Source organism: Cherax quadricarinatus, unplaced genomic scaffold (genome assembly GCF_038502225.1).
Source record: "Cherax quadricarinatus isolate ZL_2023a unplaced genomic scaffold, ASM3850222v1 Contig1774, whole genome shotgun sequence".
Lineage (NCBI taxonomy): Eukaryota > Metazoa > Arthropoda > Malacostraca > Decapoda > Parastacidae > Cherax > Cherax quadricarinatus.
Window position 1 is genome coordinate 39092 of NW_027196800.1, and position 27547 is coordinate 66638.

Sequence of the window (27547 nt, forward strand, 5' to 3'; positions counted from 1 at the left end):
TAGTGGATGAGTTTGGGAATGTGTGTAAAGGTAGAAAGTTGAAAGTGAACATAGAAAAGAGTAAGGTGATGAGGGTATCAAATGATTTAGATAAAGAAAAATTGGATATCAAATTGGGGAGGAGGAGTATGGAAGAAGTGAATGTTTTCAGATACTTGGGAGTTGACGTGTCGGCGGATGGATTTATGAAGGATGAGGTTAATCATAGAATTGATGAGGGAAAAAAGGTGAGTGGTGTGCTGAGGTATATGTGGAGTCAAAAAACGTTATCTATGGAGGCAAAGAAGGGAATGTATGAAAGTATAGTAGTACCAACACTCTTATATGGGTGTGAAGCTTGGGTGGTAAATGCAGCAGCAAGGAGACGGTTGGAGGCAGTGGAGATGTCCTGTTTAAGGGCAATGTGTGGTGTAAATATTATGCAGAAAATTCGGAGTGTGGAAATTAGGAAAAGGTGTGGAGTTAATAAAAGTATTAGTCAGAGGGCAGAAGAGGGGTTGTTGAGGTGGTTTGGTCATTTAGAGAGAATGGATCAAAGTAGAATGACATGGAAAGCATATAAATCTATAGGGGAAGGAAGGCAGGGTAGGGGTTGTCCTCGAAAGGGTTGGAGAGAGGGGGTAAAGGAGGTTTTGTGGGCAAGGGGCTTGGACATCCAGCAAGCGTGCATGAGCATGTTAGATAGGAGTGAATGGAGACGAATGGTACTTGGGACCTGACGATCTGTTGGAGTGTAAGCAGGGTAATATTTATTGAAGGGATTCAGGGAAACTAGTTATTTTCATATAGCTGGACTTGAGTCCTGGAAATGGGAAGTACAATGCCTGCACTTTAAAGGAGGGGTTTTGGATATTGGCAGTTTGGAGGGATATGTTGTGTATCTTTATATGTATATGCTTCTAAACTGTTGTATTCTGAGCACCTCTGCAAAAACAGTGATAATGTGTGAGTGTGGTGAAAGTGTTGAATGATGATGAAAGTATTTTCTTTTTGGGGATTTTCTTTCTTTTTTGGATCACCCTGCCTTGGTGGAAGACGGCCGACTTGTTGAAAAAAAAAAAAAATGTATATTAAGTAAGTTCAAGCTCTGGAAGAGTGGTGGGATGTGTTGTCTGCAGTAGGAGCTGGTGATCATCTGCACAACAGCTATTTGTTGGGTTATTAAAGGTTTAAGGTGATTGGCCATGGTCGATTCCCTAGCACAAATACCATAGGTGAGGTAAGGGTAGATTAGAGAGTGGTATAGTGTAAGGAGTGCCATTTTGGGTACATAGTACTATATCTTGAAAAAGATGCCTACTGCTTAGGAGACTTTCTTGGATATATGTTGGATGTCAGTCTGAAATTTAAAGTTACAGTCAAGGTGAAGACCTAGAAATTTGCCCTCAGTGGGTCTTGTAATGGGAGACCCATTTCCCTTCATAAATGTTACTTTACTCACACTCCACCACAACATCAGGTCATAAAAATCATTCATCTCCACTCTCTCCTATCTAACATGTTCACACATGCTTTCTGGAAGTTCAAGCCCTTTGCACACACAAAACCTACTTTACCCCCTCCCTCCAACCTTAGATAAGAGTGAATGGAGATGAATGGTTTTTGGGACCTGATGAGCTGTTGGAGTGTGAGCAGGGTAATATTTATTGAAGGGATTCAGGGAAACTGGTTATTTTTATATAGCTGGACTTGTACTGGAAATGGGAAGTACAATGCCTGTACTTTAAAGGAGGGGTTTAGGATATTGGCAGTTTGGAGGGATATGTTATATATCTATATATGCTTTTAAATTGTTGTATCTGGGTGCCTCTGCAAAAACAGTGATTATGTATGAGTGAGGTGAAAGTGTTGAATGATGATGAAAGTATTTTCTTTTTGGGGATTTTCTTTCTTTTTGGGTCACCCTGCCTCGGTTGGAGACGGCTGATTTGTTGAAAAAAAAAAAAAATGGAAAAGAAGTTGGTAAGACAGATTTATACACCCTACAAGTCATTCTATTTTGTTCCATCCTCTCTAAATGTCTGAACCATCTCAACAACCCTTCTTCTGCCCTCTGGATAATATTTTTAGAAACTGCACCTACTCCTAATCTCCAAGCTACGGATTCTTTTCATAATATTCACACTATATATTTCCCTCAGACATGACATCTCCACTGTCTCCAGCCTTTTCCTTGTTGCAGTATTCACCATCCATGCTAGACTCCCATACAAATCTAAATTTCTTCATATATTGTCCATTTGTATGGGCACAAATCACATTGATAATGTACTGTAGTGAAATACGGAAGTACATACCATTGTGTTGCTTCTTACGCTTAATGGATTTTTATTCTAATTTTGTTTTTTGTTTTTTTCAACAAGTTGGCCGTCTCCCATTGAGGCAGGGTGGCCTAAAACGACAGAAAATCTCCATAAAGAAAATGCATTCATCATCATTCAACACTTTCACCTCACTCGTACATAATCACTGTCTTTGCAGAGGCACTCAGATACGAGAGTTGAGAAGCATATGTAAAGATATACGTAATATATAAAACATATTCCCTCTAAACTGCCAATAACCCAAACCCCTCCTTTAAAGTGCAGGCATTGTACTTCCCATTTCCAGGACTCAAGTCTGGCTAATTGCTTAATTGGAAAGATTATTACATTCTAAAGTCTTCACATTCATAATGCAATATAGACCCATGAAATTTATGTTATTTTGAATTTCAGATGTTCCCCAAGAGGATTAGAGATGTATCATTGGTCAAGATGAAAGCTTATCCTAACTTACCAATATTAAGGAAATCAAGTGAATTTAATGCTCAAATTAAACCAATGAGTGAATTTAAAAGTGATGCAAATGATAGAAACCTTCCAGAGAAAATTAATGAGGGTGTCTGCCACCAAGCTCAAGGTAAGTTGACAGAGAATAAATATTGTTAGGCAAACATTGAGCTCATGGTAAGTTGATAAAGAATGTTGTCAGACATTTTATTCCGGCTATGTGTTTATTATTTGTAAAGTTCACTGCATCTTTCCTCACTTTTTTTTTTTGTGACTCTTGAGATAGAAACACTACTCTCACAGTCTGGTTGTCTTCATAAAATCTGGAGGTTCTCTAATGTTTATTTTCCAATTTTTAATTGTATTTCTTCTTCTTTCAACAAACTGGCCGTATCCCACTGAGGCAGGGTGGCCCAAAAAGAAAAACAAAAGTTTCTCTTTTTAAATTTAGTAATTTACACAAGAGAAGGGGGTTATTAGCCCCTTGCTCCCGGCATTTTAGATGCCTTACAACACGCATGGCTTACAGAGGAAGAATTCTGTTCCACTTCCCCATGGAGATTTTTTTTTTTTTTTTTCAACAAACCGGCCGTATCCCACCAAGGCAGGGTGGCCCAAAAAGAAAAACAAAAGTTTCTCTTTTTAAATTTAGTAATTTATACAGGAGAAGGGGGTTACTAGCCCCTTGCTCCTGGCATTTTAGTCGCCTCTTACAACACGCATGGCGTACGGAGGAAGAATTCTGTTCCACTTCCCCATGGAGATAAGAAGAAATAAACAAGAACAAGAACTAGAAAGAAAACAGAAGAAAACCCAGAGGGGTGTGTATATATATGCTTGTACATGTATGTATAGTCCCTTTATATAAAGGGAAAGGGGATAAAAGAGATTGTAAAAATTGTAGAGGAATAAGTTTACTGAGTATACCAGGAAAAGTATATGGTAGGGTTATAATTGAAAGAATTAGAGGTAAGACAGAATGTAGGATTGCGGATGAGCAGGGAGGTTTCAGAGTGGGTAGGGGATGTGTAGATCAAGTGTTTACATTGAAGCATATATGTGAACAGTATTTAGATGAAGGTAGGGAAGTTTTTATTGCATTTATGGATTTAGAAAAGGCATATGATAGAGTGGATAGAGGAGCAATGTGGTAGATGTTGCAAGTATATGGAATAGGTGGTAAGTTGCTAAATGCTGTTAAGAGTTTTTATGAGGATAGTGAGGCTCAGGTTAGGGTGTGTAGAAGAGAGGGAGAATACTTCCCGGTAAAAGTAGGTCTTAGACAGGGATGTGTAATGTCACCATGGTTGTTTAATATATTTATAGATGGGGTTGTAAAAGAAGTAAATGCTAGGGTGTTCGGGAGAGGGGTGGGATTAAATTATGGGGAATCAAATTCAGAATGGGAATTGACACAGTTACTTTTTGCTGATGATACTGTGCTTATGGGAGATTCTAAAGAAAAATTGCAAAGGTTAGTGGATGAGTTTGGGAATGCGTGTAAAGGTAGAAAGTTGAAAGTGAACATAGAAAAGAGTAAGGTGATGAGGGTATCAAATGATTTAGATAAAGAAAAATTGGATATCAAATTGGGGAGGAGGAGTATGGAAGAAGTGAATGTTTTCAGATACTTGGGAGTTGACGTGTCGGTGGATGGATTTATGAAGGATGAGGTTAATCATAGAATTGATGAGGGAAAAAAGGTGAGTGGTGTGCTGAGGTATATGTGGAGTCAAAAAACATTGTCTATGGAGGCAAAGAAGGGAATGTATGAAAGTATAGTAGTACCAACACTCTTATATGGATGTGAAGCTTGGGTGGTAAATGCAACAGCGAGGAGACGGTTGTAGGCAGTGGAGATGTCCTGTCTAAGGGCAATGTGTGGTGTAAATATTATGCAGAAAATTCGGAGTGTGGAAATTAGGAAAAGGTGTGGAGTTAATAAAAGCATTAGTCAGAGGGTAGAAGAGGGGTTGTTGAGGTGGTTTGGTCATTTAGAGAGAATGGATCAAAGTAGAATGACATGGAAAGCATATAAATCTATAGGGGAAGGAAGGAGGGGTAGGGGTCGTCCTCGAAAGGGTTGGAGAGAGGGGGTAAAGGAGGCTTTGTGGGCAAGGGGCTTGGACTTCCAGCAAGCGTGCATGAGCGTTTTAGGTAGGAGTGAGTGGAGACGAATGGTACTTGGGACCTGACGATCTGTTGGAGTGTAAGCAGGGTAATATTTAGTGAAAGGATTCAGGGAAACCGGTTATTTTCGTATAGCCGGACTTGAGTCCTGGAAATGGGAAGTACAATGCCTGCACTTTAAAGGAGGGGTTTGGGATATTGGCAGTTTGGAGGGATATGTTGTGTATCTTTATACGTATATGCTTCTAAACTGTTGTATTCTGAGCACCTCTGCAAAAACAGTGATAATGTGTGAGTGTGGTGAAAGTGTTGAATGATGATGAAAGTATTTTCATTTTGGGGATTTTCTTTCTTTTTTTGGGTCACCCTGCCTCGGTGGAAGACGGCCGACTTGTTGAAAAAAAAAAAAAACATGTATGTGTAGTGTGACCTAAGTGTAAGTAGAAGTAGCAAGACGTACCTGAAATCTTGCATGTTTATTAGACAGAAAAAAGGACACCAGCAATGCTACCATCATGTAAAACAATTACAGGCTTTCGTTTTACACTCACTTGGCAGGACGGTAGTACCTCCCTGGGCGGTTGCTGTCTACCAAACCTACTACCTAGGCTTTATTGTATTTATGTACAAAAAAAAATTAAGGTATGTCACACAGTGTTTTCCTGTCCCTGGCTATGTTCTTTGCAGTTTATTCAACCTTATCTTGATAGAGTACTATAACATTGTATTTCTTATGTATGCTGATGTTCAGTTGATTAGGTTTTGTTGAAATTTGACTCATATATGCAGCTACTTACAAGATAGTACAAGATTATTCTCAAATCCTCCATTTGTTTCTGTAGGTCATCTGGCAAATACAAGCCAAGAACTACTGAGTGGAGTTGGAATGGTATTTCAAGGAAGATTTATTTCTACCATTAATAAGACATTTACAACTAATTCATCAGGGTCAACTATAACCATTTTTACACCAAAGGAAACATCATCTAAACCTCTCTTTTTTGACACTTTAAATGTGGATTCCAAGGATAAAAATGGTAGCAGCAATAATGTAAGTGATAATGATGAATTATCATTTAGCAATCCCTTGGGTGGAATGTCAATGAAAACACTCATGAGCAAGACACCATTAACTAAGGATACTGCAGAATTCCCAGACACTGAAGAGAAAAGTGAAGACGATGTAAAGGTATGTGCCTTGTTTAAAAAAAATTATTCTATGTTAAGGGGTGCATGGAGCATTGATGAACATTATTATGAGGGAACATTTCTTTGCTGTGCTTTGAATAAAAGTTTGCTCTGATGTTTTACTTCTCTAAACACAGTTCTTGCCATTTTCATTTTCTTAGGTAGCCTGGGAATGCTTGTAACTGAAAAGAAAATTGTGGATCTCTTGCTTAGATCTTATATGCTTCTGCTTTACTTTAATTAAATAAGACATAAGTAACTATTAATAGAAAGATGGGCTAGTGAGAGTATAGGCAATGAGGTTGAAGAGGTATGAGGTAGATTTAAGAATGCAGTGTAAGAGTGTTCAGCAGAAGTGTGTGGTTATAGGAGAGTGGGTGGGAAAGGGAAGATTTATTGTTCAATCAATCAGTCAATCAAGTTTATTCTCTATAAAGATTACAGTGCGGGGTTTACAGATTTTGGATATTGTGTGGTTTACATGTTATAAAATACTAATTACAGAGGGGGCCACTATGACACCTAGCATGACTAGGCATTTTGGGCAGACTTAGATTAATTCTTAACTCTAAATTATTACAGATTATGGAGTAAGTTGGTATTAAGGCTAAGTGACTACATTATAGTTTGTGAATTTAGCAATGTGAATGCTTTTGTTTTGGTACAATACATAATTTCTATATTGGAGTATCACAGGCAAACTTATGACTAGTTAGGAATTTTTTTTTTTTTTTTTTTTATTATCACACCGGCCGATTCCCACCAAGGCAGGGTGGCCCGAAAAAGAAAAACTTTCACCATCATTCACTCCATCACTGTCTTGCCAGAAGGGTGCTTTACACTACAGTTTTTAAACTGCAACATTAACACCCCTCCTTCAGAGTGCAGGCACTGTACTTCCCATCTCCAGGACTCAAGTCCGGCCTGCCGGTTTCCCTGAATCCCTTCATAAATGTTACTTTGCTCACACTCCAACAGCACGTCAAGTATTAAAAACCATTTGTCTCCATTCACTCCTACCAAACACGCTCACGCATGCCTGCTGGAAGTCCAAGCCCCTCGCACACAAAACCTCCTTTACCCCCTCCCTCCAACCCTTCCTAGGCCGACCCTAGGAATGTTGAAGTAAATTTAGAGTAGCAAGAGAGAAGTAAACACATGAGAGGTTTTTACAAAGTAGACGTGATATAAGGAGGGAGTTTTTTTTTTTTTTTTTTTTTTTTTAACAAGTCGGGGATCTCCCACCGAGGCAGGTGACCCAATAAGAAAGAAAATCCCCAAAAAGAAAAATACTTTCATCATCATTCAACACTTTCACCTCACTCACACATAATCACTGTTTTTGCAGAGGTGCTCAGAATACAACAGTTTAGAAGTACACGTATATACGTATAAAGATACACAACATATCCCTCCAAACTGCCAATATCCCAGACCTCTCCTTTAAAGTGCAGGCATTGTACTTCCCATTTCCAGGACTCATAACCGGTTTCCCTGAATCTCTTCACTAAATATTACCCTGCTCACACTCCAACAGCTCGTCAGGTCCCAAATATCATTCGTCTCCATTCACTCCTGTCTACCATGTTCATGCACGCTTGCTGGAAGTCCAAGCCCCTCGCCCACAAAACCTCCTTTACCCCCTCCCTCCAACCCTTTCGAGGACAACCCCTACCCCGCCTTCCTTTCCCTACAGATTTATACGCTCTCCATGTCATTCTACGTTGATCCATTCTCTCTAAATGACCAAACCACCTCAACAACCCCTCATCAGCCCTCTGACTAATACTTTTATTAACTCCACACCTTCTAATTTCCACATTCTGAATTTTCTGCATAATATTTACACCACACATTGCCCTTAGACAGGACATCTCCACTGCCTCCAACCGCCTTCTCGCTGCAGCATTTACAACCCAAACTTCACACCCATATAAGAGTGTTGGTACCACTATACTTTCATACATTCCCTTCTTTGCCTCCATAGATAACATTCTTTGTCTCCACGTATACCTCAACACACCACTCACCTTTTTTCCCTCATCAATTCTATGATTAACCTCATCCTTCATAAATCCATCTGCTGATACGTCAACTCCCAAATATCTGAAAACATTCACTTCTTCCATACTCTTCCTCCCCAATTTGATATCCAATTTTTCTTTATCTAAATCATTTGATACCCTCATTATCTTACTCTTTTCTATGTTCACTTTCAACTTTCTACCTTTACACACACTCCCAAATTCATCCACTAACCTTTGCAATTTTTCTTTAGAATCACCCATAAGCACAGTATATGGATATATGAATATATGTAGGTAGTAGGTTGGTAGACAGCAACCACCCAGGGAGGTACTACCGTCCTGCCAAGTGAGTGTAAAACGAAGCCTGTGATTGTTTTACATGATGGTAGGATTGCTGATGTCTTTTGTCTGTCTCATAAATATGCAAGATTACAGGCATGTCTTGCTACTTCTACTTACACTTAGGTCACACTACACATACATGTACACATTTATTTATACACACTCATCTGAGTTTTCTTTGATTTTATCTTAATAGTTCTTGGTCTTATTAATTTTCCTTTTATATCCATGGGGAAGTGGAATAAGAATCTTTCCTCCGTAAGCCATGCGTGTTGTAAAAGTCAACTAAAATGCCGGGAACAATGGGCTAGTAACCCCTTTTCCTGTAAAGATTACTAAAAAGAATAAGAAGAAGAAAATTGTCAAAGTGGGAAGTCTGAATGTGCGTGGATGTTGTGCAGATGATAAGAAAGAGATGATTGTGGATGTTATGAATGAGAAGAAGCTGGATGTCCTGGCTTTAAGTGAAACAAAGCTGAAGGGGGTGGGAGAGTTTCAGTGGAGAGGAATAAATGGGATTAGGTCAGGGGTTTCAAATAGAGTTAGAGCTAAAGAAGGAGTAGCAATAATGTTGAAGGATAAGCTATGGCAGGAAAAGAGGGACTATAAATGTATTAATTCAAGGATTATGTGGAGTAAAATAAAGATTGGATGTGAAAAGTGGGTTATAATAAGCGTGTATGCACCTGGAGAAGAGAGAAGTGTAGAGGAGAGAGAGAGATTTTGGGAAATGTTGAGTGAATGCGTGGGGAGTTTTGAATCAAGTGTGAGAGTAATGGTGGTTGGGGATTTTAATGCTAAAGTGGGTAAAAATGTTATGGAGGGAGTAGTAGGTAAATTTGGGGTGCCAGGAATAAATGTAAATGGGGAGCCTTTAATTGAGCTATGTGTAGAAAGAAATTTGGTAATAAGTAATACATATTTTATGAAAAAGAGGATAAATAAATATACAAGGTATGATGTAGCACGTAATGAAAGTAGTTTATTAGATTATGTATTGGTGGATAAAAGGTTGATGGGTAGGCTCCAGGATGTACATGTTTATAGAGGGGCAACTGATATATCGGATCATTATTTAGTTGTAGCTACAGTTAGAGTAAGAGGTAGATGGGAAAAGAGGAAGGTGGCAACAACAAGTAAGAGGGAAGTGAAAGTGTATAAACTAAGGGAGGAGGAAGTTCGGGTGAGATATAAGCGACTATTGGCAGAAAGGTGGGCTAGTGCAAAGATGAGTAGTGGGGGGGTTGAAGAGGGTTGGAATAGTTTTAAAAATGCAGTATTAGAATGTGGGGCAGAAGTTTGTGGTTATAGGAGGGTGGGGGCAGGAGGAAAGAGGAGTGATTGGTGGAATGATGAAGTAAAGGGTGTGATAAAAGAGAAAAAGGTAGCTTATGAGAGGTTTTTACAAAGCAGAAGTGTTATAAGAAGAGCAGAGTATATGGAGAGTAAAAGAAAGGTAAAGAGAGTGGTGAGAGAGTGCAAAAGGAGAGCAGATGATAGAGTGGGAGAGGCACTGTCAAGAAATTTTAATGAAAATAAGAAAAAATTTTGGAGTGAGTTAAACAAGTTAAGAAAGCCTAGGGAAAATATGGATTTGTCAGTTAAAAACAGAGTAGGGGAGTTAGTAGATGGGGAGATGGAGGTATTGGGTAGATGGCGAGAATATTTTGAGGAACTTTTAAATGTTAAGGAAGAAACAGAGGCAGTAATTTCATGCACTGGTCAGGGAGGTATACCATCTTTTAGGAGTGAAGAAGAGCAGAATGTAAGTGTGGGGGAGGTACGTGAGGCATTACGTAAAATGAAAGGGGGTAAAGCAGCTGGAACTGATGGGATCATGACAGAAATGTTAAAAGCAGGGGGGGATATAGTGTTGGAGTGGTTGGTACTTTTGTTTAATAAATGTATGAAAGAGGGGAAGGTACCTAGGGATTGGCAGAGAGCATGTATAGTCCCTTTATATAAAGGGAAAGGGGACAAAAGAGACTGTAAAAATTATAGAGGAATAAGCTTACTGAGTATACCAGGAAAAGTGTACGGTAGGGTTATAATTGAAAGAATTAGAGGTAAGACAGAATGTAGGATTGCGGATGAGCAAGGAGGTTTTAGAGTGGGTAGGGGATGTGTAGATCAGGTGTTTACATTGAAGCATATATGTGAACAGTATTTAGATAAAGATAGGGAAGTTTTTATTGCATTTATGGATTTAGAAAAGGCATATGATAGAGTGGATAGAGGAGCAATGTGGCAGATGTTGCAAGTATATGGAATAGGTGGTAAGTTATTAAATGCTGTAAAGAGTTTTTATGAGGATAGTGAGGCTCAGGTTAGGGTGTGTAGAAGAGAGGGAGACTACTTCCCGGTAAAAGTAGGTCTTAGACAGGGATGTGTAATGTCACCATGGTTGTTTAATATATTTATAGATGGGGTTGTAAAGGAAGTAAATGCTAGGGTGTTTGGGAGAGGGGTGGGATTAAATTATGGGGAATCAAATTCAAAATGGGAATTGACACAGTTACTTTTTGCTGATGATACTGTGCTTATGGGAGATTCTAAAGAAAAATTGCAAAGGTTAGTGGATGAGTTTGGGAATGTGTGTAAAGGTAGAAAGTTGAAAGTGAACATAGAAAAGAGTAAGGTGATGAGGGTGTCAAATGATTTAGATAAAGAAAAATTGGATATCAAATTGGGGAGGAGGAGTATGGAAGAAGTGAATGTTTTCAGATACTTGGGAGTTGACGTGTCGGCGGATGGATTTATGAAGGATGAGGTTAATCATAGAATTGATGAGGGAAAAAAGGTGAGTGGTGCGTTGAGGTATATGTGGAGTCAAAAAACGTTATCTATGGAGGCAAAGAAGGGAATGTATGAAAGTATAGTAGTACCAACACTCTTATATGGGTGTGAAGCTTGGGTGGTAAATGCAGCAGCGAGGAGACGGTTGGAGGCAGCGGAGATGTCCTGTTTAAGGGCAATGTGTGGTGTAAATATTATGCAGAAAATTCGGAGTGTGGAAATTAGGAGAAGGTGTGGAGTTAATAAAAGTATTAGTCAGAGGGCAGAAGAGGGGTTGTTGAGGTGGTTTGGTCATTTAGAGAGAATGGATCACAGTAGAATGACATGGAAAGCATATAAATCTATAGGGGAAGGAAGGCGGGGTAGGGGTCGTCCTCGAAAGGGTTGGAGAGAGGGGGTAAAGGAGGTTTTGTGGGTAAGGGGCTTGGACTTCCAGCAAGCGTGCGTGAGCGTGTTAGATAGGAGTGAATGGAGACGAATGGTACTTGGGACCTGACGATCTGTTGGAGTGTGAGCAGGGTAATATTTAGTGAAGGGATTCAGGGAAACCGGTTATTTTCATATAGTCGGACTTGAGTCCTGGAAATGGGAAGTACAATGCCTGCACTTTAAAGGAGGGGTTTGGGATATTGGCAGTTTGGAGGGATATGTTGTGTATCTTTATATGTTTATGCTTCTAGACTGTTGTATTCTGAGCACCTCTGCAAAAACAGTGATAATGTGCGAGTGTGGTGAAAGTGTTGAATGATGATGAAAGTATTTTCTTTTTGGGGATTTTCTTTCTTTTTTGGGTCACCCTGCCTCGGTGGGAGACGGCCGACTTTTTTAAAAAAAAAAAAAAAAAAAAAAAAAAAAATTCAGGGAAACCGGTTATTTTTATATAGTCGGACTTGAGTCCTGGAAATGGGAAGTACAATGCCTGCACTTTAAAGGAGGGGTTTGGGATATTGGCAGTTTGGAGGGATATGTTGTGTATCTTTATATGTTTATGCTTCTAGACTGTTGTATTCTGAGCACCTCTGCAAAAACAGTGATAATGTGCGAGTGTGGTGAAAGTGTTGAATGATGATGAAAGTATTTTCTTTTTGGGGATTTTCTTTCTTTTTTGGGTCACCCTGCCTCGGTGGGAGACGGCCGACTTGTTGAAAAAAAAAAAAAAAAAAAATGGAGAGAAAGAGATATTAAGAGAGTGGTGAAGGAATGTAAAAGGAGAGTAAATGGGAGAGTGGGTGAGATGCTGTCAACAAATTTTCATGAGATTAAGAAAAAGTTTTGGAGTGAGAATTATAAATTAAGAAAGCCTAGATAATGAATGAATTTGACAGCTAAAAATAGAAGAGAAGAGTTATTAGACAAGGGGTTGGAGGTCTTTGGAAGATGGAGGGAATATTTTGAGGAATCATTAAATATTGTGGAGATAAAGAATATTATCCATGGAGGCAAAAAGGGGAATGTATGAGAGTACAGTAGAATGCCTCTATCCGCAGATTTCTTTTCCGCAGTTTCAGTTATCCATGGTTTACTGTGGCCTAAAAATAACCCTTAATTTTGTTGAATAATGGCACCAAAGCACAAAAGTAATGATTGTGCAGTTCTTCAAAGCCTAAGAGAATTTGTGAAATGCTTACCATCAGTGAAACAATACTAACTCTCAACTTACTGTGCATAATTTATCAATTAAATTTTATTATAGATATGTATGTAAATGAAAAACGACTTAGTGTTCGCTACTATCCACAGTTTCTGGTATCCACGTTAGGTCTTGGTATGTATCACCTGTGGATATGGTGGGACTACTGTATAGTAGTATTAATGCTGTTATATGGGTGTAAAGTGTGGGTGGTGAATGTTGCAACAAAGAGAAGCCTGAAAGCAGTAGAGATGTTGTGTCTGAGGGCAATGTGTGGTGTGAATATTATGCAGAGAATCTGTAACTTGGAGATTATGAGGTGCAAGGTTTCTAATAGTATTATTCACAGGGCTGAAGAGCAGTTGTTGAGGTGGTTTGGACATTTAGAAAGGATGGAACAAAATAGAATGACTTGGTGGGTGTATAAATCTAGTGGAAGGTGGGGTAGGATTCATCCTAGGAAAGGTTGGAGGGAGAGGGGTAAAGTAGGTTTTGTATGTGAGGTTTGGACATTCAGCAAGAGTGTGTGAGAATGTTAGGAGTGAGTGGAGACAAATGAATTTTATGACTTGACATGCTGTTGGAGTGTGGGCAAGATAACATGAAGGGATTTAAGAGAACTGGTTACCTGGACTGAGTCCTGCACTGTGAAGGAAGGGTGAAGATGTGTTGCAGTTTTTGAACTGTAGTTATCAGCATGCCTCTGGCAAGACAGCGATGGAGTGAGTGATGAAAGTGGTTTTTCATTTTTTGGGTCACCCTGCTTTGGTGGGAAATGGCCAGTGTGCTAAAAAAAAATATTATGGAGTGCATGGAAAGCTGAGCCCCTTTCTATAAAGATTTGTTATGATAATTCACTTTTTCTAGATGTTGCTCTTGTTAATGTCAGTATCTTAACTAGACTTGAAATTTTTTTTCTCAGAGCTTAGATGATATTTACTTATGTTGTAGTTAATTAAATGAATTAAAAGGAATGAACTGAATCAAAGAGCTCCATATATTAGAACCTAATTCATCATTGATTTATAGGGAAATGTTTTTACCAACTAACTTCTTCAGCAAATTTTCCTCTGTCATTCATTTTATACTTTCAAATTTTTCATGTTTAAGAAAATATCATTTAATGCATGTATAGTAAGCAGAGACATAACAGGAGCAGAATTTTAGTCTCTTCACAAATCACAAATCACAGTTGTTAGTACTGCTGTTATGAGGTGCAGAAGTGTATCATTACAGCTTCTTTCACATAATGGATGTTTGTTCTTGATCGTTTCATCTAAATTGGAAAGATTATTACATTCTAAGTGTTCAAATTAATAATGGAAACTAGTCTACCACAATGATTTTTGCTCTTGATTTCAGATGCCACACAAAAAACGTAGAAAGAAAAAATTGGTTAGGAAAAAAACATTTTATAACTTAAGAAGATTAAGGAAATCACATGAATTCAGTGCTCAAGTTAAACAAAAAAATAAACTCATAAGTGATAGAAATAAAAGAAAATATGGGACTGAAACAAGAAACCTTCCAGAGGAAACTGCTAAAGGTAAATATCACCAAGCTTATGTTAAGTTGACTTTGAATATTTTCAGTTGTTTTACTCTTGCTATGTGTCTATTATTTATGCACTTCACTATATGTATCTTTACTCACTGACTTTTATTTACTTTTTCCAAATGATTCAGTCTCTCTCACCTCTTTCTTCATTCAACTTAAGACAAAAATGCTACTTTCACAGTCAGGCTGTCACACAGAAAATTAGGATATTTTCTGATATTGATTTCCCACTTTTCCTTGGATTATTTGACCTCAAAAGCTAAACTTCGTTACACAGCTGATCTTCTGTCTATTCATGTTCTTTGCAGTCTGTTAAACCTTATCTTGACAACTAATACAGTACAGCAACACTTAAGCTTGATAAATTAATAGAGAGGGGAGCGGGTGGCTGGAAATTGCGATTGTGGCTGATGAAGATGAAATTGTATTGCAGTGATCATAATAATGAAAATGTCTCTAACATATGAACTTTGTCCATTACATTCAAAACAATTGTCCTAGCAGATTTTGTCCCAAATTTCCAAGGTCTGTTATATCAAGGGTTTACTGTCCTATAAAAGTGCACTTCTTATACATGCTGATGTTCCATATACATATTAGATTTTATGTTTATTCTCCACTGTAATATTCTTGCAACTGCATACTTAAAAGGAGGTAGTATAAGACTTAAGAATGTAATCCAGTTTCCTGTTTTGTTTCTGCAGGTCATATGGAGAACACTGGCAAGAAATTATTGAGTAGAGTTGGAAAGGAAATTAATGAATCAGGTGATGCTTCCATAACTACGACATTTGCAAACAGCTCATCAGGGTTGAAGGAAATTCTTTCAACAGAGAGTATACCTCCTCATAAGCCTCTCTTCGTTGATGTCTTAAGTCTGGGCTCAAAGAACGGGAATGGTAGTAGCGATAATGAGGTTGATAATGATGATTTATCTTCTGGTGACCCCTTGGGCGGAATGTCAGTGAAAACCATCTTCAGCAAGACTTCTTCATTAACTGAGGATATTGCCGAAACCTCTGGTACTGAAGGGAATAGTCAAGGCATTCCAGACTGTGAATCAAAGGTAAACGGCCATCTTCCACCAAGGTAGGGTGACCCAAAAAGGAAACACTTTCACAATAATTTACTCCAACATTGTCTTGCCCGAGGTGCTGATACTACAGTTCAGATGCCCCTTCAAACTGCGAATGTCTTCACACCACCTTCAGAGTGCAGGCACCATACTTTCTACCTCCAGGACTCAAACCTGGCTAACCAGTAAAAGCTGACTAAGATGCCAGGAGCAAGGTGCTAGTAACCTCTTCTGCAAAAATTACTGAAAATAAGAAACAAAGGTATTTTTTTTTTTAAACATTTCAACTGTCTCCCACCAAGGCAGGGCAACCCCCAAAAAATGAAACACTTACACCATCATTCACACTATCACTGTCTTTGCAGAGGTGCGCAGATACGACAGTTTAGATGTCATTAAGCAGCAAATATTCCAAACCCCTCTTTTAAAGTACAAGCATTGTAATTCCCACTTCCAGGACTCAAGTCTGGGCAACCGGTTTCCCTGAATCCCTTCACAAAATATTACCCTGCTCACACTCCAACTGCTTGTCAAGTCCCAAAAATCATTCGTCTCCATTCCTATCTAACATGCTCATACATGCCTTCTGTATGTCTAAGCCTCTTATACACAAAACCTCTTTTACCCCTCCCTCCATCCTTTCCAAGGATGACCTCTACCCCTCCTCCCCTCTACTACATATTTATCCACCCTCCAAGTCATTTATGTTAATTCATTTCACATGCATTCCTTAATGTGAAGCCAATTTTATTAAGGAAGTTATGAATGAAAAGAAGCTGGATGTCCTGGCTCTAAGTGCATGAAAGCTGAAGGTGGGTAGGAGAGTTTCAGTGGGGGAAATAAATGGGATTAGGTCAGGGGTTGCTAGTAGAGTTAGAAAAACTTTTGTTTATCTTTTTAGGTCACCCTACCTTGGTGGGATATGGTGGTTTGTTGGGAAAAAAAAGCAAAACAGGAATGGCTTTTTATGAGAGAGAAAATTGTAGATCTCTTGCTTAGTTTTCACTTTTTCTGTTTAGGTTTAATTAACTAGATTAATAGGAATTATGCAATTAAAGAATAGCATTTAACAAAACCTGATTCATCATTGGTATAAAGTGATTCTCTTTACCCATCCTTCTTCTAAATTACGTAGTTAATTTTGCATCAGCCTTTATTATGGTATGGTAAGCAGAAGTATGTAGAATTTAAATTTTAATTTCTTCATATATTGTCCATTTGTAAGGTCACATATCACATTGATAATGTACTGTAGTGAAATACAAAAGTATGTACCATTGGTACTTCTTACACTTAATCAGTTTTTGTTGTAATTTTTTATCCAACGAACTGGCCTTAGCCCACTGAGGCAGGGTGACCTTAAACAAACGGAAGTTTTTCTTTCTAAATTTAGTAATTTATACAGGAGAAGAGGTTACTAGCCCCTTGTTCCCAGCATTTTAGTTGCCTCTTACGACATGCATGGCTTATGGAGGAACAATTCTTTTTCACTTTCCCATGGAGATAAGAGGAAATAAAGAACAAAAACTGTTAAACAAATAGAAAAAACCCAGATGGGTATGTATGTATATGTGTGTTCATGCATATGTAGTATGACCTAAGTGTAAGTAGAAGTGATTGTAATGACATAATTGCAAACAAACTATACCACGGGCGGGGACTGAACTTGTGGTGAGTGAGTCGTAAAACTCCAGGCCAGTGCGTAAGCCACTGGACCAGCTGGCTACAATAAAATTCATCCAACTACATATATTTATGCACCAAAGAGAGGTTAGCACAAGCCCCATTGTGACCACAAATGAAAGTTTTTACAGATGAAACACCTGCCAGTGTGGCTGTGACAAACTCTAGCTCTAGTTCCCTCAAAGCCGTCATCATAACTCACGAAATCATAATGACATGAAGCCAGCTCGCCCAGTGGCTTACAAGCTGGCCTGGAGTTTTACGACTCACTCACCATAAGTTCAATCCCGGCCTGGTTTTTTTTTTTTTTTTAAGTAGAAGTAGCAAGATATACCTGGTATCCCATGTGTTTGAAACAGAAAAAAGACACCAGCAGTCCTATCATAATGTAAAACAATTACAGCTTTCCATTTCACATTCACTTGGCAGGATGGTAGTACCTCCCTGGGTGGTTGCTATCTACCAACCTACTACCTAGGTTTTTATTGTAATTGTTTTGCCTAAATTGGAAAGATTATTACATTCTAAAGGCTTCACATTCATAATGCATTATTGACTAATGTATTGTATGTTGTTTTGAATTTCAGGTGCCTCCCAAGAGGATTAGGGATGTATCATTGGTCAAGATGAAAGCTTACTCTAACTTACCAATATTAAGTAAATCAAGTGAATTTCATGCTCAGATTAAACCAGTGAGTGAAACTCCAAGTGATGAAAGTGATAGAAACCTTCCAGAGAAAATTAATGAGGGTGTTTGCCGCCAAGCTCAAGGTAAATTGACAGAGGATATTGTCAGGCATTTTATTCCATCTATGTGTGTATTATTTGTAAAGTTCACTGCATCTTTCCTCACTGAATTTGGTCTCTCTCTTTTTTTTTTTTTTTTTTTTTTTTTTTTTTTTTTTTTTTTTTGAGGAAAATGTTAACCTCCTTATTACCTGTCTGTGAAGCTTGAAACAGAAATGATACTCTCACAGTCTGGTTGTCCAACAAAATCTGGAGGTTTTCTGATGTTTATATCCCAATTTTTTCATGTATGTATTTGTGTATAAAAAGAAAATTAAGGTATATCACACAGTGTGTTTTCCTGTCTTTGGCTATGTTCTTTGCAATTTATTCAACCTTTTCTTGATACCTAATAGTATGATACCATGACAATGTACATATTTCTTATGCATACTGATGTTCATTTAATTAGATTTTATGCTGAAATTCCACTATGCCATATATGCAACTACTTACAAGAACTAAGTACAAGATTATTCTCAGATTTCCCATTTGTTTCTGCAGGTCATCTGGCAAATACAAGCCAAAAATTACTGAGTGAAGTTGGAATGGTTTTTAAAGAAACATGGAGTCCTAACTTTACTAAGGCGCTTTCAACTAACTTGTCAGGGTCAACTATAACCATTTTAACTCCAAACAGAACATCATCTAAACCTCTCTTTTTTGATACTTTTAATATGGATTCCAAGGATGAGAATGGTAGCAGCAATACTGAGGGTGTTAATGAATTATCATCTGACAACCCCCTGGGTGGAATGTCCATGAAAACACTCATCAGGAAGACACCATTGACTAAGGATACTGCAGAATTCTCAGGTACTGAAGAGGATAGTAAATACAATGTGAAGGTATGTGCGATTTTCGTCTTAGGTAGCCTGGGAGTGCCTGTGATTGGAAAGAAAATTGTGGATCTCTTACTTAGATCTTATATGCTTCAACTCTCCTTTAATTAAATAAATTAATAGGAATGTTCTAAGCAAAGAACAGCATTCAACTCTTGATTCATTATTGGTTTATCTACAACACTTTCTCCTCGACCCCTTTCTCAAACAATTTACAGTATATCAATTATGCCTTTATTATTTTCAGTGTGGTTTTGATTGAAAGAAAATACTCTATTATCATTTAATCTATGTCTTGTAAATAGATATTTATTAGCAACTGAGCTGTAATTTCATGGACTGTCTAACAGTAAAGTAAACACAGACAAAGAATTAAGGAGAACATTGGGAAAGGAAGTTTAAGAGATAAGCAGTGTTTCCATGACAAATACATTTAAGGCTAACTCTTCTGGGTCAAGGATAACTTCTGATACAGAGTTATCTAAATCTCTCTGTAAATGCTTTAAGTCTGCTACAAGAATGATAGCATCAATGATGATGAATTATCTTCTCACATCATCTGAAGACACTTATCGACATGGCATTTTCATCAGTAAAATCTCAGAATTCTCAGGGAAGAGGAGGGTTAACCCTTACAGGGTTGACAGGCCCTCTCAGGGACTTGTTCTCAGGGTTGGCCAAATTTCAAAAAAAAAAAAATTATTATTTCTTATGAAAAGATAGAGAATCTTTCCCGATCATAATGTCACCAAAAGTATGAAATTTGATGGAAAACTTATGGAATTATGCTCTCGTGAAGTTAGCGGTCTCGATGATGTTTACGCATCGGCGATTTTGCCCACTTTGAGCCCTATTTTCGGCCACTTCCAGTAAACTTGTCGACAAAAATCATAACTATTTCGCTAGAACTCCATTTTTTCTATCGAATGAGTACAAGAAATCACCCATTTACCGATTTCAACTATCCAATACAGTGGTCAGAATTTAGTAATTTTGCCAATTTCACACAAATTTCAAAAGATGCCAATTTCCAAATAGGGTCCAGAATAAACAAGAAAGACATTCCTGGCACTAAAATAACATTTCCTCTGTTCATTCGTCACGTCCCCATGCCCCTCTTACATTCTTTTGCTTTCCACTTTGAATTTTTATTCTCACAAAAAAATAGAAGATTTACTGTTATGCAGACTACTGCATTGGTGTAGAAATGGTATAAATAATATCAGTGCACTTCTGAAAGAATATTAGACTCACCAGTTGACGTGTATTGGACGCATAGCATGATTTGTTTACTTTTGAACTTTGGTAAAAATCGAACATTTCTGCTACTTTGAGCTCAATTTCAAGGTACTTTTCTTTGTAAAACCAGTCAAAATCATCTCAATTTCTGTAATATGTCTTCCATTCTATAAAATGAGACCAGGAAAACTAGAATACAACAATAAATACCATACGAAAATACAGTGCAAAGTCGCTGTTTTAATCCAAAAACACGGTCAGTGTTTTTTTTCTCATTACGCACTGTGTGCTGCAGGATTTTTTTATACCACACACACTGACCACATAGACCCATTCTTTCATATATAGGCCTACCAGCTTTCTCTCACTAGATTTGAGGGCGCTAGAATTTAGGCGTACTAGTACGTCAAAAACCCTGGCTCGTAAGCCGTACTGGTACGGCCGAAACCCTGAAAGGGTTAAGACATTACAATTCTTGATGGAGTTGTAAGAGAAGTAAATGTGAGGGTCTTGGCAAAAGGCGTGGAGTTAAAAGATAAAGAATCACACATAAAGTGGGAGTTGTCACAGTTGCTCTTTGCTGATGACACTGTGCTCTTGGGAGATTCTGAAGAGAAGTTGCAGAGATTGGTGGATGAATTTGGTAGGGTGTGCAAAAGAAGAAAATTAAAAGTGAATACAGGGAAGAGTAAGGTTATGAGGATAAAAAGATTAGGTGATGAAAGATTGGATATCAGATTGGAGGGAGAGAGTATGGAGGAGATGAATGTATTCAGATATTTGGAAGTGGACGTGTCAGCGGATGGGTCTATGAAAGATGAGGTGAATCATAGAATTGATGAGGGGAAAAGGGTGAGTGGTGCACTTAGGAGTCTGTGGAGACAAAGAACTTTGTCCTTGGAGGCAAAGAGGGGAATGTATGAGAGTATAGTTTTACCAATGCTCTTATATGGGTGTGAAGCATGGGTGATGAATGTTGCAGCAAGGAGAAGGCTGGAGGCAGTGGAGATGTCATGTCTGAGGGCAATGTGTGGTGTGAATATAATGCAGAGAATTCGTAGATTGGAAGTTAGGAGGAGGTGCGGGATTACCAAAACTGTTGTCCAGAGGGCTGAGGAAGGGTTGTTGAGGTGGTTCGGACATGTAGAGAATGGAGCGAAACAGAATGACTTCAAGAGTGTATCAGTCTGTAGTGGAAGGAAGGCGGGGTAGGGGTCGGCCTAGGAAAGGTTGGAGGGAGGGGGTAAAGGAGGTTTTGTGTGCGAGGGGCTTGGACTTCCAGCAGGCATGCGTGAGCGTGTTTGATAGGAGTGAATGGAGACAAATGGTTTTTAATACTTGACGTGCTGTTGGAGTGTGAGCAAAGTAACATTTATGAAGGGGTTCAGGGAAACCGGCAGGCCGGACTTGAGTCCTGGAGATGGGAAGTACAGTGCCTGCACTCTGAAGGAGGGGTGTTAATGTTGCAGTTTAAAAACTGTAGTGTAAAGCACCCTTCTGGCAAGACAGTGATGGAGTGAATGATGGTGAAAGTTTTTCTTTTTCGGGCCACCCTGCCTTGGTGGGAATCGGCCAGTGTGATAATAATAAATAATAATTCTTGAAGTGAATGTTTTGCATTGCAAGAGGCTTGGATATTCAAGAAGCATGTGAGTGTGTGTTAAGAGAGGAGTGAGTGGAGGCAAGTGGTTTTTATAACTTGATGTACTGTTGGAGTGTGAGCAAGATAATATTTATGAAGGAATTCAGGGAAACCGGTTAGCAGCACTTTAGTAATGGAGGTGAGAGATAGTGGTAGCAATCTAGAGGAAGGGTGGGAATGTTACAATATGGAAGGACATCTGAGCTGTAATGCCAGCATGTCCCTAGCAAGACAGTGATAGAGTGAGTGATGATGAAAGTGTTTCTTCGTGTTTTAGATCACTCTGCCTCAGTGAGAGATGGCTGGTGTGTTAAAAAATAAAAATAGTATTTCTGTATTCATGGGTAAGCACAAAACCTTAAAGGGCAACACAGTGCTTAGGGAATGGAAGGCAAATATGAGGGGTGGGGATATTTTTTAAGGTTAACATCATATGGAATGCATGGAAAGCTGAGCTCCTTGCAATAAAGATTTATAATGCTTGACTTCTCTTGATGCAGCTCTTGTTAATATCAGTGTCTTAAGTAGATGAAATGCTACATCTTTGAGAAAACCGTAGCTCTCTACTAATGCTCTAGTTAATTAAACAATTTAAAAGGAATGAACTGAATCAGTGAACTTCATATATTAGAACCTAATTCATCATTGATTTATGGGGAAGTGTTTTTCCCATCTAACTTCTTCAACAAATTATCCTCCATCATTCATTTTATATTTTCAAAGTTTATATGTTAAGAAAATATTGTTTAATCAACGTACAGTAAGCAGAGACATATTAGGAGCAGAATTTTCGTTTCTTCACATATTGTCTAGTTAGGTTTCAAATCATGGTTGTTAGTACTACTGTTGTGAAGTGCAGAAGCTTATACCATTATAGCTTCTCTCACATAATGGATGGATGTTCTTGATCATTCATCTAAACTGGAAAGATTATTACATTCTAAGTGTTCACATTCATAATGGAAATTAGTCTACCACGATGACTTTTGCTTTTAATTTCAGATGCCACACCAAAAACGTAGGAAGGAAAAATTAGTTGTGAAAAAAACATTTTATAACTTACGAAGATTAAGGAAATCACGTGAATTTGGTGCTCAAATTAAACAAAAAAATAAACTCATAAGTGATACAAATAAAAAAAAATATGGAGTTGAAACAAGAAACCTTCCAGAGGAAACTGCTAAAGGTAAATATCACCAAGCTTATGTTAAGTTGACTTAGAATATTTTCAGTTGTTTTATTCCTGCTATGTGTCAGTTATTTATACACCTCACTATATGTTTACTTACTGACTGGTGCTTTTCAAGAAAAAACCCTGCAAATGATTCACACTCGCCTCTTTCTTTGCTAACCATGAGACAAAAATATTACTCTCAGTCAGGCTGTCACACAGAAAATCAGGGTATTTGATGATTTTGATCTTCCACTTTTCTTTGTATTATTTGACTACACAAAGTAAACTTTGTTACACAGCTCATCTTCATATCTCTTACTATTTTTTTTGCAGTCTGTTAAACCTTATCTGATAGCTAATACTGTACAGTAACCCTTAGACTTGACATATTAAAACAGGGAGGAGCTAGTGGCTGAAAATTGTGATTGTGGCAGATGAAGATGAAATTGTATTGCAGTCATCAAATAATGAACATCTTTGTAACTAACGAACTTTCTCTGTTGCATTCAAATCAGTTGTCCTAGCAGATCTTGTCCCATATTTCCAAGTTCCATTAAAAGAAAGGTTTACTGTCCTATAAAGGTGCACTTCTTGTACATGCTGATGTTCCATACATTAGATTTTTTTGTTTATACACTGTGTTTATCAAATGGTATACACTACTGACAGGTTGGTAGATAAGACACATAGGCAACATTTAGGCAACTTTATTCCGAAACGTTTCGCCTACACAGTAGGCTTCTTCAGTCGAGTACAGAAAATAGGCAGGAGCAGTAGAGATGTGAAGACGATGTAATCAGTCCATCACCCTTGAAGTCGCATATTTGAGGTTGTCAGCCCCTCAGCCTGGAGAAGTTCTGTTCCAAAGTCTGGAACTAACTGAAGGTCAAGTGAAAGTGTTGAGACTTAAATACTGTTGTCTATGTGTCTTATCTACCAACCTGTCGGTATTGTATACCATTTGATAATCACTCTGTCAGACACTGCAACACAATGGCATCTTGGTATAGAAGAGAAAACACCTTGGACAACTTTTTCAAGTGAGAATTGTTTGATCTGAGAGGGACATGACCTCCCAGTGGCTACATTCTCACTACTACTACGCTGCACCTCTCCTTCCGACAGTATTTAAGTCTCAACACTCGCTTGATCTTCAGTTAGTTCCAGACTCTGGAACAGAACTTCTCCAGGCTGAGGGACTGACAACCTCAAATATGCAACTTCAAGGGTGATGGACTGATTACATCGTCTTCACATCTCTACTGCTCCTGCCTACTTTCTGTACTCGACTGAAGAAGCCTACTGTGTAGGCGAAACGTTTCGGAATAAAGTTGCCTAAATGTTGCCTATGTGTCTTATCTACCATGTTTATACTCTACTGTAATATTCATGCAACTACATACTTAAAAGGAGGTAGTATAAGACTTAAGAGTATAATCCAGTTTTCCCTTTTGCTTCTGCAGGTCATATGGAGAACACTGGCAAGAAATTGTTGAGAAGAGTTGGAAAGGAAATTAATAAATCAGGTGATGCTTCCATAACTACGACATTTGCAAACAGCTCATCAGAGTTGAAGGAAATTGTTCCAGCAGAGAGTATACTTCCTCATAAGCCTCTCTTTGTTGATGTCCTAAGTCTGGGCTCAAAGAATGAGAATGGTAGCAGTGATAATGAGGTTGATGATGAGGATTTATCTTCTGATGATCCTTTGGGTGGAATGTCAGTGAAAACCATCTTCAGCAAGACTGATTCATTAACTGACGATATTGCTGAAACCTCTGGTACTGAAGAGGATAGTCAAGGCATTTCACACCTTGAAACAAAGGTATGTTTTTTTCTTTTTAACATGCTAGCCATCTCCTACTAAGGCAGCATGACCCGACCATCATTCACTCCACCATTGTTTTCCCAGAGGCATGCCAATACTACATTTCAGATGCCCCTCCAAACCGCAGACATCTCCACACTTCCTTCAGGGTGCAGGCACTGTAATTCCCACCTCCAGGACTCAAGCCTGGCTACCTGGGAAAAGCTGACTAAGATGCCAAGAGCAAGGCGCTAGTAACCCCTTGTCCTGTATAAACTACTGAATGCCGACAGCAAGGGGCTAGTAACCCCTTCCTGTATAAGCTACTAAATGTCAGAATGATAAAAACTTTACTTTTTCTTTTTTTTCTGGTCACCCTGCCTCAGTGGGAGATGGTCAGTGTGTTAAAAAAATTAGTGAAGAAAGGTTTCAAGCCTCACCTGTTTTGTGATTTGAAGGAGCATTGCTCTTCTAAGTTTCTTTCAATAATGTATTTGTTGTAATGTTTGAAATCTCTAGATACTGCACTTCCTTCAAGGGAGGTTCCTTCATGTTAGTGAAATGTTCTTGTTCCAAGGAATTGGATCTGCACCTCCTTTTCTTGGATTGAGCCTGAATACCTATCATTTCCCCAGGCACTGTATAACCCCAACAGGTTTAGTGCTAGCTAATAAATGTAATAGTAATAGAAATAATGATAATAATAATCTTCATGGGAAAGTGGAGAAGAATCTCTCCTCCATAAGCCATGCATGTTGTAAGAGGCGACTAAAATGCGAGGAGCAAGGGGGCTAGTAATTCTTTCTCCTGTATAAATTATTAAATGTAAAAAGAAAAAAACCATCAGAAAGCGTTTCTTCTTTTTTCATTTCATCCTGATTGACCAAGCAAGCACCAGAAGAGCACAGCCCAAAGCTGGACTTTGGCTATGCCCCGTCCCTCCAGCCTTTCCTAGGATGACCACTACCCCATCTTCCTTCCACTACAGATTTATATCCCCTCCAAATCATCCTCTTTTATCCTCTCCTCTCTAAATGTCTGAACCACCTCAACAATACCCCCTTCAACCTTCTGGATAATACTTTTAGTGACTCTGCACCTCCTCCTAATCTCTAAGCTTCAGAGTCTCTGCATAATATTCACACCACACATTGCCCTCAAGCACATCATCTCCACTGTCTCCATTATTATTATTATTATTATAATCAAGGGGGAAGCGCTAAACCCGGAGGATTATACAGCGCCTGGGGGGGGGGATGTGGAAGGCATTCAGGCTTAATTCGGGGAACTGGAGCACAGATCCAATTCCCTAAATCAAGAGCCCCTCACCAACATCAAGGAACCTTCCTTGAGGGGTCCACTGTCTCCAGCCTTCTCATTTCTGCATCATTCACAACAAATGTTTCACATCCATATAAGAGTTGGTACCATTACCTTTTTTGCTTCTATGGATAACATTCTTTGTTGTTACAGATTCTTTAATACACCACTCACCTTTTTCCCTTCATCAGTTCTCTGGTTCACCTCGTCTTTCATAGACCCATCTGCTTATAAGTCCACTCTCGAGTATCTGAGCACATTCACTTCCTCCATACCCTTTGGTAATGTACTGTTGTGAAATACAGAAGTACATCCCATTGTGGTACCTCATATTTAATGGATTTTTATTCTAATTGTTTTATCTTAAATGGAAAGGTTATTACATTCTAAAGTCTTCAGTATAGACTAATGCAATGTATGTTATTTTGAATTTCAGATGCCCCTCAGGAGGATTAGGGATTTGTCATTGGTCAAGATGAAAGCTTATCCTAACTTACCAATATTAAGTAAATCAAGTGAATTCAGTGCTCAGATTAAACCATTGAGTGAACTTACAAGTGATGCAAGTGAAAGAAACCTTCCAGAGAAAATTAATGATGGTGTCTGCCACCAAGCTCAGGGTAAGTTGACAGAAAATATTGTCAGGCAGACACTGAGCTCATGGTAAGTTGACAAAGAATATTGTAACACATTTCATTCTGGTTATATGTATTGTTTGTAAAGTTCACTACATCTTCCCTCGCTTATTTTTTTTAATGACCAGCAAACTATTAGCCTTTCTCATTCCTTGTCTGCAAAACTTGTGACAAGAATGCTACTTTCACAGTCTGATTGTCTAACAGAATCTGGAGATTTTCTGATTTTTATCTCCCAGTATTTCCTTGTATGTATTTGTGTACAAATTCATATATTAAGAGTTGACACACACTGTGTTTTCCTGTCTCTGGCTATGTTCTTTACATTGTATTCATCCTTATCTTGATGCAGTACTATGACACTGTATTTCTTATGCATGCTGACGTTCATTTGATTAGATTTTATATTGAAATTCCACTGTCATATATGCAACTACTTACAAGAAGGTAGTACAAAATCATTCTCAGATTTTCCATTTGTTTCTGCAGATCGTCTGGCAGATACAAGCCAAGAACTACTGAGTGGAGTTGGAATGGAATTTAAAAAAACATGGAGTCCTAACTTTACTAAGACATATACAACTAACTTGTCAGGGTCAACTATAACTGTTCTAACACCAAGGGAAACATCATACAAACCTCTTTTTTTTGATACTTTAAATATGGATTCGAAGGATGAGAATGGTAGCAGCAATAATGTGGGTGATAATGATGAATTATCATCTAACAGTCCCTTGGGTGGAATGTCAGTGAAAACACTCATGAACAAGACACCACTGACTAAGGATTCTGCAAAATTCTCAGGCACTGAAGAAGATAGTGAAGATGATGTCAAGGTATGTGCCTTGTTAAAAATTTATTTTATGTTAAGGAGTGCATAGGGCATTGATGAACATTTTTTTT

At 38.4% G+C, this 27547-nt stretch overlaps 1 protein-coding gene across 4 annotated transcripts in view; it reads left to right on the top strand.

Annotated features, from left to right (window-relative positions):
* The window catches only part of LOC128696992 (uncharacterized), a 66628-nt gene extending 39088 nt beyond the window's left edge, over positions 1-27540 (top strand). For 2 of the 4 annotated variants that reach the window (XM_070081121.1, XM_070081124.1), the window contains 10 exons: positions 2718-2901; positions 5744-6090; positions 14247-14430; positions 15146-15507; positions 17787-17970; positions 18490-18833; positions 22711-22894; positions 24346-24707; positions 26446-26629; positions 27134-27540. In XM_070081121.1, the coding sequence (XP_069937222.1) occupies positions 2718-2901; positions 5744-6090; positions 14247-14430; positions 15146-15507; positions 17787-17970; positions 18490-18833; positions 22711-22894; positions 24346-24707; positions 26446-26629; positions 27134-27525 (2727 nt within the window). In that variant the 3' untranslated portion in view covers positions 27526-27540. Of the gene's footprint in view, positions 1-2717; positions 2902-5743; positions 6091-14246; positions 14431-15145; positions 15508-17786; positions 17971-18489; positions 18834-22710; positions 22895-24345; positions 24708-26445; positions 26673-27133 lie in introns of those variants that run through there. The other 2 variants (XM_070081122.1, XM_070081125.1) reach the window with 2 other exon arrangements.
* Positions 27541-27547: the final 7 nt, after the last annotated feature.